At 37.5% G+C, this 13,916-nt stretch overlaps 1 protein-coding gene across 1 annotated transcript in view; it reads right to left on the bottom strand.

Annotated features, from left to right (window-relative positions):
• The window catches only part of CHM (CHM Rab escort protein), a 177,332-nt gene that overhangs the window by 62,296 nt on the left and 101,120 nt on the right, over positions 1-13,916 (bottom strand). The window contains exon 9 of the mRNA XM_059911312.1: positions 1,605-1,682. Within this exon, the coding sequence (XP_059767295.1) occupies positions 1,605-1,682 (78 nt within the window). The remainder of the gene's footprint in view (positions 1-1,604; positions 1,683-13,916) is intronic.

A 13,916-nucleotide genomic window follows, 5' to 3' on the forward strand; every position in this document is an offset into this window, starting at 1 on the left:
TCTGTTGCAACTGAAATCTGCAGCAGACCACAAAGAAGAGTTCTTCTGTTCAGAGTTTGTAATAAAAACTAAGTCAAAGTTAAGGTAAATGTAGCCTTTAGTTCAACAGATGTTTTTACTGTACTAACATATCCTTTTTTTTTTTTTAAACAAACATGAGCCATGCAAATTCTTCATGTCACTAAAAGTAATGTGTAGGACTGGAATGAGGCCCCCAAAAGGTAAAAGAATCTAAGTAAATAAACACCAAACAAGCAATTCATTATCTGGCTTTCCATCATGAGTACATACTCATGCTTCAAAATGAATGCATAAGGAAAAATGACTCTAAGAGTCATAAAGACAACTATTCCTTCATGAACCTCCACAGAGCCCTTCACGCATCAATATATGAGTATCTTGGGCCTTCAGGGTGGATTTTTTCACTGTAGATTATCATGCTTCATTTACGTAGTACCTTTCTGTTAAATTGCTAAAAGTAAATTATAAGCCTTTAAACCATGTGCCTATTTTATCTTATACTAGAGAATTACTTTTCTAAAGCAAATTCACTGTTTAACTATTACATATTCTAGTTGAATTTGTTCTCCACCATATCTTGAAATACTAGTTAGTGCATTATAACTGGCTTGTAAGAAGTTAACAGACATTTTATGCCACTTAGACTATACAGAATTACTGTAAAATGAAATAAAACAGCTTAAAATTTATATTTTTAAGCTTCCAGTTCAAGATATTAAGGTATTTTATGACCTGAAAAATACTATTTCTTTATATACCCCTAAAAACAGTCACACAAGAGATATAGTTCATTATATGCTTAAGAACATATAACAAAAAAGAAAAATACATAGCAAATTAAATAGCTCCTAAAACTAGATCCAGTTGACCCGTTTAAATTTCAATGTAAAACCCAGATATCAAAGAATACTACTTATTTAGTGTAATTTAGACAACAGCATATGCTAGTAACTAAATAATAAATCCTAGAAAAATATAGTTGAAATATAAAAATACACAGATAAACAGATTGTGCTCAGCTTTCTTTAAAAGCAGGTACATCCTTATTTCAATCCTAAACCAGCTGCAAACCTGATACGGTTGTAAAAGAATTTATCCTCAGATAACAGGGCAGCATAGTTTATGACAACAATCTACCTAAAAACTCATTAAAGTCTTTTCTCTTGGAGTGACATGCATTATCAGCAGAGATTAATCTGATGAGTCTTTAGGTGAGTTCCATTTTTAAAAATGCAATAACAGAGGGCTTTGTTGTCATCTGATGAAAATCAATTAGAGGAGGTAAGGCCATAAGGAAAAGTAACATCACTCATCACCCACCCCCGGCAGCTGAAATGATTTGTCTTCCAAGCTTGGATGATCAGGAGCTATAGTCATATTGTACGGAAATTAATTTAGTTTCTATATTCTGAACTCACTTTCCTTGTTCTGGAGGAGGTAAACACAAATTACTTTTAATCAAGGTTGATATGCTATTAATACCAAGGAGGATCTTTGAAGAATCATTTTTTAAAAATCGACTTTAGCATTTTTCACTTGTGTTTGGGATGTAAATATAGGAAGGTAACTTATATCATCCTCACTTTCCAGATTCTTTGTCCACGACAAGGCACTGTACCAAATGACGAAGACAATAGATTCCACCAAACACTGCACACATCCTAGGAAGAGAATAGGAAAATGAGGATTAGAATTCTTGAGTTCAAAATTAGGGTAACATAATATTCTTTTAAATATCTAACATTTAATAAATTTAATTGGTCTTAGAGAAAAAAGATTCTGACAATTTATTACCTTTTCTATCATGGTATTAAGAATCTCTCAGAGGTAAGATTAGTAACATTTTAATGCAGCACAGGTAATAGTGCTAATAATACAACGTGGAAGCCTAGAATTGTGACCAAGCCAAAAGTGTCCCTAAGCAAAGCTCAGCTACCCCCAACACCAAACCAGCTACTGACTGAGATACATAGGCTACAAATAGCCTCAAGAGGTGATGAATGAGACCCCCCCAACAGAAGTGACCGCAAAGAAATGTTAAGGAAGAAACAAGCAGGGAAAGCTCTGGAGATTTACCATAAAAGTAAGCAAAAACTAAACTGGGAACTGAAAACCAGAGCAGTAAGCACAAGAGTTAATGCTACAGAAGCTCTAAGGAGTTTGCCTAACTCATGAATCTAAGGGCTGGGGTTTTAATGCCCGCCACGTAGGGAAAAGAGAGGCCTTAGGATCCAAACAAGGCAGGGAGTAGAGAATGAGATATTCTCTAACAACATCTGGATCCTTAAAAGGACTCAGTGAAAAGGTGATCGAGGTAGAAAATCCAATGACTACAAGAGAGAAAACATAAGAAATTGTTTTACCTAAAGCCCTGTGTGGAAGAAGATATATATACCTCTATATTTATAACCAGTGGTCTGCTCTCACACAGGTTGGGAATTTGAAATTACACTACTACATGATCCAAGAAACCCTTAACCAATAAAACATCATTAAAGTGGCTCTGGGTCAGTAGTACCCCCTGGAAACTTGGTGGAAGCAACTGCTAAAACTTTCTGGAGCAATATGACCTCAACCCAGGCCACATGAGATTGTCACAGAGTTCCCTTATGATGAGTTTATAATCTAAAATTATACAGCATATGAAGAAACACATCTTATCCTGAGTGAGAATTATTGGACACAATAAACAGCAGGATTAGATTCCCAAAACAGTTTACTCAGATAGTAGAGCTATCAGAGATTATAAAATGGGTATGCTTAAAAGGGATGAATTAAAAACATAAGAATGATGGAAAGTCCAGGAAGAAGACTGTGGTAGGCTGAATAATGTCCCCATTACAGATGTTCACATCCTAATCCCTGGAACCTGTGGATATGTTCTCTTACACAGCAAGAGGGTCTCTAAAGATGTGATTAAATTAAGGATCTTGAGCTGGAGAGATTATCCTGGATTATCCCAGTGGGTGCGATGTCATCAGAAAAGTACTTTAAAAAAGGAAGCAGAAGGGTCAAAGTCAGTGAAGATTTTGAGGATGGAAACAGAGGTCAGAGTGATGCTACTGCTAGAAGGGGGTCACAAGGCAAGGAATGTAGGGGCCCTTTATAAGCTGGAAAAGACAAGAAACAAATTCTCTCCTAGAGCCCCAAGAAGGAAGATAGCCCTGCCTACCCATTTTAGACTTCTGACCTCCAGGACTATAAGATAATAACTTGTGTGGTTTTAAGCTAATAAGCTTGTGGTGATTTGTTATGGCAGCAATAGCAAACTAATATAAAGACCTATAAGTATATGAATATGATTATGACAGAGGTGGCATTATAGACCAATGGGGAAATAATGGACCACTGAACAAGTGGTTTTGAGACAACTGTTTTACACCATATTCAGAATCAATCCTGGGTAGATGAAAGGTATAAATATAAAAGGCAAAGCTTCTAGAATATAGGAGGATATACATTTGAGCTCAGGGGAAATAAATATTTCTTGAATAAGATACAAAAAGCAAAATCATAGAGAAAATCTTGGAAAAAATGAAGTATTTTAAAATTATAAACATCTGGACAACAAAAGAAAATGAAAAGCCACAGACTAGGAAAGATATGTGCAAATATCTTACAAATTATTTAAAAATATCAGTTTGGATAATAATTTGGCCATGTCTAATAAAGTTGACGATGTATACGCCTACAGTGCAGCAATTCTATTAGGCATAAATCTTACAAAGACTCTCAGACACGTATACAAAAGAAGATGTGTATAAAAATATTTGTTGCTGCATTGTTTTTAGACAGCAAAACATAGTGGTTATGGGGAAGGATTCTGACTGCCTGAGTTTATACCTCAGCTATTCCACCTACTGACTGTGTGACCTTGAACAAGGTATTTAGCCTCTCTGTATCCTATTTTCTTCATCTGTAGAATGAGAATAATAGTATTTATATCACAGAGGATTCTTCTGGGAATTAAATTAGTTAATATTTGTAAAGAAGCTACACAGTGCCTGTCATACGGTATTACATAAAGCATTCATTAAATAAATAAATATAGGTACTACTTGATATACATCACATGCAACCCAAATGTCCATCAAGAGGAGAATGAACAAAAGAAAATGTGGTATATTCATATGTGTAATAAACAATTTAACCTGGCCCACAAAGACGTCTGGCCTTTGTTCTTGACTTCTGGGAGGTGATCTCTAAGGCCTTGGAATGCCAAGCCTGAAAGAAGTGTCCTTGTTTGTGTGTGGCCCTTGGGTCACCAGACAGTCTAACAATATGACTTAGGGTGAGGGCTGGCCACACCAGAGAGTCTTAGGGTGGGGACTAGTCATGCCAGAAAGACCAAAGTGTGATTTAGGGTGGAGACTTTGGGAACTGTGGTATTTCAGTTATCCTCTGGTGGGGCTGGAGACTGAGATCAGCCCCATGGGCAAATCAGTCACACCTGAGTGATGGAGCTCCAATGAAAACTCTGGACACTGAAGCTCCTCTGTGCCTCCCTGGTTAGCCATCCTCTGTGCATACTGCTATACATCAATAAGAGGAGAATAACACGGGGAGAGGACAACTGAAAGCTCCACATTTGGAAACCCCCTGTACTCTATCCTACACTCTTCTTCCCTTGACTGATCTCAAGCTATACCCATTCCCTGTAATAAAGCATAATGGTGAGTTAACAGCTTTTAGTGAGTTGTGGGAGTCCCTCTAGTGAACTATCAAAACTGAGGGTCGTTTTGGGAATCCCCCAAACTTGCAGTTTGTGTCAGAAGTGTGGGAGGTCTTGTGGGGACTACATCTTCTAACTGTACAGTTGGCTTAATCTCTCACATTGTACTACGGAATACTATAAGCAATTTAAATGAATGAACTACAGTCCCATCTATCACCAGGGATAAATGGCAAAAACATAAAAATTGAGCGATAATAGCAAGTTGGGGAAGAATATATCCAGAGTGATATCATTTATAAAAAGTTTTAAAACTTTATATGCAAAATAATACTATATATATATATACACACACACACACGCAATATCATTTATGGACACATATACATGTAGTAAAAGTACACAAACATTTAAGGGAATTATGAACATGAAATTCAGGATAGTAGTTATCTCTGAGAAGGGAAAGAGTGAAAGTTACACTGAAGGTTTCAATTGCTCAGTTTCTTTAAAAAATATATTGAGAGCAAATATGGCAAAATGTTAAGATTTGGCAAAACTGTGAGTGGTTACATGGGTGGTCTTTATATTATTCTCTGTACTTTCTGAAACATCCTTAAAATACTTCATAACCAGATTATAATGAAAAATATAAATGAGTGATACAGATAAGTGACTCTCTCTAAATATGGCATAATATTCTTATTGTATTTCTAAATTCAATCATTTTAGTAGCTATGACCAAGCTAATTAAGTTAGGTAATAATTCCTTCTGGTATAGAACAATGAGGAAACCAGGGGTTTTTTCCCATTGAAAAATTTAGACTAATACAAGAAATGGCACACTAGAGCAAGGAAGCAAAATTTCATGTGTTCAGAAACCCTTTAGACTGCAAATTGTACCCAGGACATTAGCTACAAGATATTCTCTTCTCCTTGCTAATCTTGTTCACCAGTCACATATCAAATTATGAAACAATATTTATTACCTGCGTTGGTACACCTGGTAATATTTGAGACATTGTACTCAGATTCTAAAGAGTGTTAGATGAGGTCATATTTCTGCTGGACTGTTTAGCTACATTTCTCAAGTGATATTCTGCCTCCTGTTATTGGTAAGGGAATACTGATACAGTGAAAATGATGTGATCGAGACAAACAGCCCAACTTTCACCATCAGTTTCCTGATGATATTGAAGGAGATCATATGCACATAAAATGTTACTGGCCTACTAAAAATAAATAGGCTGAATTAGGTTAAGGCCACAATATGGACAAGCAAGTTAAAAGTGTGAACCACACAATTAGCATTCTCATTAGCCTGGAGATATCTTTTTCATGTGAATAGTAGCACCAGTGTTTCCAACTTCCTCGTAAGTAGCTACAGATGAGCTGTTACCAACTGACCTGTGGAGCTTTTCATTTCAGTCAGACTGGTGCATGTTTCCCACTCTCCCTCTCTCCCTCTCTCTCTGTCCCCCTCTCTCTCTCCCCACCTCCACACACACATCAATTCCCCCTCTGGGGAAAAACAATTTTAAGTATCTTCTCAGATTGCAAGAAAGGCAACGGGATCAAGTTCAGAATTAGTCAGAGATTGTATAAGGTTAAAAAATCATAAAACATTATGTCATAGACTATTACAAGTTTATCAAAAGCATGAGAAATCCACTTAACTAAAATGAAATGCAATTTTCTACAGAGACCTCCTTTCATTATATATTGCACTTGTTTATGAAACACACTGCTACTTTAGTATATAATATTATCAAGTATCTTTTTGTTTGAAAATTCATTTCTATGAAGTTTTTATGGTAAATGAGACCTCTGAAAAATACATTTAAATATAAAATGCAACAGAGGCATCTATATTTATTTTAGTAAACCATGAAAAAATTACCAGGTTTTCAAAAACATGATTTATTAACAGTGGACATATACTATATGGAAGAAACATAAGAACGTAAAGATGTTAAGAACTGGTTTGTGAGGATGATGGTGAATATTACAGAGGAAGAAGTACAATAATGACACTGTCATGATAATCCAACAAATTTCCTTTTAATTTTAAATGAGAACATAGGAAGTATTTTGTGCTCTTGGAAAGATGACTTGATATCTGCTATAAGTGTCTGTAACTGCAAAAGCATACAGTTGTATGTATATGTGTTTTTCATACTGCTTCTCACTGGCTTTTCTTCCCCTACAGCAAGGTTTACCTGTTAGGGGAGATATGTGTTGCTCACAATGGTGGCATTTGTTCTTTCTCACTTCAGTATTTTCATCAATGTACCTAGTGCCCAAGTGACAAAAACCAGTGTTTTGTAAAAAGTGCCGGGCAAAATGATGGGATTGATGAAAACTCCTCTGTGTGATATTCTTATGAAGCATTTTCACACTTAGTCTTTTTTAAAAATGTTTGTGGTTAGGGGAGAGCTACTTGGTGGCAATGAGCCACTGAGGAACTCTTTTATGAGTGGGTAAGAAGCACAACAGCAGGCAGTTCTTGAGAGCTGCATTCAAAACTCATTTACATGAGAAGCAGGGAATTACATGAGAAGTGAAGAAATAACTGTTGGCTACATAGTGGTCTTTGGAGCACGCAGTCAATAATAATGACAACAATACAAATAATCATCATGTCTAGCACTGAGTGCTCACTACATGCCAAAAGCTTTACATGTATTAACACATTGTATCCTACAAATCCATGAGGCAGAGTTTTAGAGATTTGGAAACTGAGGGAAAGAGAGGTCAAGTGACTTACTTAAGGTCATTTAGTAAATGGTACTGCTGAATAAAAACTCAGGCGATCTGGCCCCAGTGGCTTCTCAGTTAACCATCATACAAACTGCTTCACTGTCAGTACCATCTTTTTTGGTGTTATGAAGGAAAGCAACACGGAGTCAGATAGTCAAAGTTACTCTTAGAGTTGTTCTAATTCCTGACGAGTTGTAAAGATTATTACAAAGTGTAAAATAACTCAATTTCTACATTGTCTCCTAAAAAGTACATGTTTATTCTCTATCTGTAATGTTAAATGGATTATGTGTGACTTCATTTTAGTTAGAACATAAGTTCAGAGTAAGAATAACCATGGGAGTACTCATCTTTAGAGTACCTAGCAAATTATGAATACTTTGCAATTCACATTTTAATAAATGTGAGGAGGTAATAAGGTTCTACAAGACACGTTTTCTTCCAGTGCATTAAATGGCAGCCTAGCGATCCAAGGGTTAACATGCCTTTTGATGGACAATTAAGCTGCCAAAGATGGTGAACATCAATGACTAAGATGCCAGTCAGGTCCCAGATTTCCCAGTTCATATCAGCCATCCTGGGGCCTAACATAATGCCTGGCAAGACAGCTCTGTACATCTACCCTCTAGAGTGTACTATGGGGCTAAGAGGCAAGCAAGTATACGTTTTATGGGACTTAAAAAAAAACTACATACTAAATACAATAGGTAATACTACCAAAAAAAAGTCACTACAGAAATACATTTGAAACACTTTATCAAATGCCATTAAAAACAAACCAAACAAAAAAGTCCATTATAAGAGAGTTCTGAGTGACCACTGATCATCATCACTGTGCTTTAGTGACACTTCAGCTTAACCTGTACTGATACAGCAGAAGTTCCATTCAACAGTAATTAGGCAAGTCTAAGTTTCATGAGAGACAGACAAGCTTCAGTGATTCCATCTATCTATGCAAAGTTCAACTGCGGTTACTTACTTGTAACTATATTCAGACACATACATCTATCAGAGCACTACATTTAAAGTAACACATTGAGCTTTCCATCATGTTTAACTAGTGCCTGCTGGTCTGAAAAACCTGTGTGAGGAGGCTTACATGTAGGTATATGTGTTTATTTTTAAATATTTAAATACACACATACACACAGTGGGTCCCAAACATCTTAGTGCTGTTGACACACACATACTTTTAATATATATTACATAGAATATAGTATGTTTATGGGTTACATACTTACATTGCATATTTATACTACTACAGCATGTTAACTGGTTACATATTTATATTACTTAGCAGGGTGTTTACTTATACTACCATCCTTTTATCCCTTTTTTCCTACTTTCTTCCAGCAGGAAGTAGGGAGAAGGAGGGTGACTGTATAGTGGGTGTCAGAAATGAATGATGCATTTTTGCTGTAGTTGGTCTGTCTCCTGGGAATACAAAATTGGGCATCATGTAAGTCACAGCATCATCTCCCCCCTCCACTCAATATCTCCCCAACAACTGAAGCTAGTCATCCAACTCAGCATAGACTTCCTATTGGCCCAGAACTGAATGCTTTCTTGAGAGCAAGAGCTACACAATAGGGAATGATTCCTGCAGCCTCAGGAAACAGTTATGTTCATAACAATCCCAAGCTAGGCCTCATCCCTTGCTATAAGTTCTTGGGATTCATTACTATGAAGTTTTAGACTATGCAGCAAGACCATGAAAATAGAAAGAAAAACAAAAAAACAAAAACACCTCAAATGAGTGCTCCATTACAACGTGGTCTCATTCACAGTGATCCAGTGTGACCAAAAAGGCACGCCCTACCTGATATTGGTCATGGTGATAGAACCCAAAGGAACTTGTTTGGCAAGCAGTGATCACCAAAACTAAAAGGTCACTAAAAGTCAAGTGTAAAATCTCAGTCATGATGTACAAATTGCACAGAGATCAAGAGATCACCTCTTAGAGGTGGTTGTGCAATCCACGTGGATGGTCAACCTCTGGAGTCAGGCTGCCTAGGTACCTATCTGGATTCCCCCACTTACTAGCTGTGTGACTATGCTTCAGTTCTCAAGACTATAAAATGGGGATCATAATAAAACCTGCCACATAGGGTTGTTGCATGGATTAAATGAGCTAATGTCTGTGAAGTGCTTATTCTGTCCCCGATACACCGTAAACATTCAATAAATTGTAGCTTTTGTTAGCTATCACCTTCTATAGCAAAGAGGACAATGATTAAAGACTGTACCACCCACGTGGGGTTGATAAGGCTAAACTGCCGTTACTATGAGAATCTGCCTCCAGGTGTTCAAGGCCTGTAGTTTCTTCTAATACAATTTAAGCAACTTAGGTACCTGGTCAAGTCAACTACCTTCCCCAGAGGAAACTGTGACAGTTGTAAGAGAACTGCTGATGCTGATGAGCGCTGAGATTTACTTCTTCATTCCCAAATATTTATGAAACTAGGCCTACTATGCAGCAGCTGTAGTTCTGGATATTAGGGATACAAAAGTCAACAACACAAACACTGTCCTTGCTGACACATAACTTATCTAGTGCACAAGAGAGACAAGAAATAAAGTAATAGTAGACAGTGATATGTGTTCTGAAACAGTAAAACAGGATAACGTGAGGGTGATACATGGGTCTGAACATCAGATAGGATAATCAGGGAGAGCTTCTTTGAGGAACTGATATTTGAGCTGAGACCTAGGTGACCAGAAAACATCAACTATGTGAAGATCTGGAGAAAGAATATACTAAGCAGAAGAAACAGCAAATTTGAAACTTGGAAGTGCAGAGTAGCTCGGTGTATTTGAGGAAGAGAGAGAGCACCAGCGGGGCTAGAATGTAGTGACTTAGGGAGAAATATCGTATGAAATGGGGTCACAGAGATAGCCAAGGTCTTGACCATGCAGGGCTTCAAAGGCCACAGCAAAGACTTTGAATTTTATTCTAAGAACAATGAGAAGCCACCAGAAGGTTTTGAGCAGGACAGTGACATAATCAGACTTGTATTTTTTAAAAAAAATGAGCCTGGCTGCTGTCTGGAGAATTGTCAAGGGGGCAAGAGTGGAAAAGGGGAGGCCAATTATGTCTGCAGTAGACCAGCAAGAGATGATGGCGGCCTGAAGCAGGGTCATGGCAACAGAGATGAAGTGGAGAGATTGGGGACATATTTGAGACATAAAGCTGACAAGAATTGCTGATGGACTAGATGTAGCAGGAAGATATCTTCCTGAAGACAAGTTTAAGGTAATGCACATATCCATGAGAGCAGTCTCCCCTCTGAAGTGTGTAACAATCAAATTCAACTGCTCAAGTCTGGTACAGTCTTCCCGTACAAGCAGCGCTTTGAAGGGCTTCTGCAGAAACCCTCTTCCTCCCCCTGGGGTGTGGTTATTAGAGTCAGCTATTTGTTACAAACTCAACAATCACTAACTCCTGACCATTCATCAAAATTACTACTTAATACTAATTTCGACATAGGAGGGCACAATGAACGGATTAGTTTCTGTGCTTTCAAGGAGTTACCATGGGCCTGGAAGGGCACAGCATTATTAATGATTCAAGAAATTATATGGTATAAGTATCTGAGTCAGTGGGTCTTTTGATGCCAATTTCATACTCACTGAAAAGGTTGTGGGCAGATGGATTGCCCTTTAGGCACTGCCGTCACTCTGGGAAGGCATTATCATCATGCTTAACTTAGAAAAAGCTGTCAAAAAGCAATACATAGCCTTCAGAAAACTCACTCCCAGAAACTGCCCCTATTTTATAGATCTTAGCCATATATCTAGCTTCCTCTGTTCTTGGTGACATTCTGTAGATGATATATTCTTTTTTTTCCCCAGCTTTTCCAGCTGTCCTTAAATTTAACTTTCTATAGGAAAAGTCACAATAAACTATGTATTGGATGACAGAAACAGATCTGTATTTAATAACTGCACCAGGGGCTCAGAATAAATTAGCATAAATTATAGAGTACAAGTCATCATTCAATCTTTAAAAAATAAAGTCTTCCAAAAATACTGGGGGTCAATTTATACACTTGGGTCACAACCTAGGTTCTGTATCTACAGTTCTTGTGTAAAATGGCTCCCTGGTTTGTAAAAGGGCCAGAATCACCATGCCAACTCAATGATTCTTCAATACAGCCTATCACAATGACACCCACAGAGCTTTTAATGAAAAAGCACTGGTGTTTCCTGACTACTCTTTAAACATATTATAAACTAAGCTCTTGATAAAACTGAATTTTTCAGTCTGAACACTCAGGCTAACAGCCTCATGTTTCTTATTTGCCACATGTCTGCTAAGGCAAATTCATTTAAAAATAGATCTTTCAAATTCAAAAGAAAGCCTTTTGTTCAAACTTTTGGGATGTAGCAAACAAGTCTACAGTAAATCAACTTATGTTCTCCATGAGATTTCTTTTGAAATCTCATCTCTTGTTTGAATAATCCTTATTCAAACCCTTGATCCATTTTCCTGCCTAGTCTTCAAAACTCAAATTGTACAAATAACACAGGTAAAAAGCCATCAATTTTGAATCAGGACAATAATACACTCTTTTATTTCTAATGCCCTTTATGATTATGTCAAGTATTATGTAAGTCTTTCTGAATGTAGACACAAGAATACCCAAAGCAAATATCTTCAGAGATCCCTACATAATGACTCCTGGATCCCTTTCATGAGTTGAAAAATATGTGCACAGCCATCTTCTCAGACATAGTCTTTCATGCTATTTTCCTGCCTTCTCACATTGCCTTGTGAAACAGTCCTTCAGCTAATACTCTTCAGCTTAGTATTTTACTATCTACAAGCTCTCAGTGTCAACTATAAATTGGGAAGCAACTGGGAGAGTTACTATGCTGACTCTCCAATCATTTATACATTTTAACATTTATAAAAATGTTAAAAAAAAAAAACCTAAACATTGATTCTTAGGAGAGCCTACTGTAAAAATCTCTGCGTGCAAGTAAGAGCTCATTTAAACCACCCGTTTGTTTCTTCCTTCCTGTGTTTAAACTAGATCTCTATGCATGACTAAACATTATCCCCAACCCCATGGGGAGAGGACATTTTTTAAAGCAGTCTTTGGTATAAAATCTTATCAAAGGCTTTTTGAAAATCTAAATGTTCACTGGCTCCGCCTTGTTCACACCTTATTTACCCCTCTCAAAGAACCCTGTTAGATGCTGAGGTATAATTACCTCACAAGAACCATGTTCTTTCCTCCTGTGGGTTATATGTTCAATAACTTCACCCTTTAGCTATTTATTACAAAACTGACTCTCAAGTCGAATAGTTAGCCTTATTCCTCTGTGGTTCCTTGGGTTCCTTCTTTAAACTATGCACCCTCTACACCTTCTCTATAAACCAAAGCAATTGATTTCCTTCAACTGCCCCTCCCAACCTGAAGCCCTGCCCAAGCCTGTCACTTTTTAAACTGAGATGGTTCACACACAAAAGTGACCCAGGCCTCTGCGATCCCAGATCCTTTCATTTTTTTCCTTTGTTGGCAATTCATATAGTAAAATAAAACAAAGTAGAGTCACTTCTGTTGGACAAATCCTAGAAAAGGCCTGTAAACCTTCTCAGTTCAAAGGTTAATGGTACTGGCCTGGGACCTGAAGGTAGAGCTGTCAGCCATGATTCACCTCGGGCTGTGTTATGAGACTGAAAGTGCTCAAATTAGCCAACCAGTCACCTGCCCTGCACTAATTTGCAATGATGCAAAAGTATTAAGTCATGGACTTAGCCCTCTGTTAAGCATATGAGACAAATGACATTACTAAGTGCAATAACTAGAGAAAAACTGAAGATTATATTATGTGGTAGAGACTAAAAGCATTCTAAAAGGGAGTTCAGAGAAGGAAGAGGTCAACATTTTGGAGGAGGCAGAATTACAGAATGTCAGAAACAGAGAAAACCTTTACAACAGCTGTACCAATTCCCTGTTACAGAACATCAGAGAAGTTAAACTACTTGCCGAAAAGCACACAGCTTCTTGCAGCCAGAGGTACTGGAAGATCTGATGGCTGGGCCTGAATCAAGCCTTGGAAGAGGAACAGGGTAAGCTGTTGGGGGTGGGGGCAGACTCTAAAAGGTGAGAAAATATAAAGAAATGTAGAAAGGTGAGAATGTATATAGATATCTGAATAACTGAATGGATGTACAAACTGGGGAATGACAAGAAGGAGTTGAAGGATCAAATGATTATGGAATGGGGTTAAAAGGTAGGTAGAAGCATTGGATCTGATGTGGCAGACAACAGAATGCCACTGGAAGTGACATGTCATCTCAGTGAAGGTGGCAGATACTGGGAGCAGGAGGGCTGCTAAGGGTTACAGCAGGAACCCAGTTAAGTGATAAGTCCTGGATCATGGCAGAAGAGTGGAAACTGAGGAAAGCATAACTCTAAGAAATTGAGAAGAAATAACACAGTAATTAGGACAGAGT

Source organism: Balaenoptera ricei, chromosome X, assembly GCF_028023285.1.
Source record: "Balaenoptera ricei isolate mBalRic1 chromosome X, mBalRic1.hap2, whole genome shotgun sequence".
Lineage (NCBI taxonomy): Eukaryota > Metazoa > Chordata > Mammalia > Artiodactyla > Balaenopteridae > Balaenoptera > Balaenoptera ricei.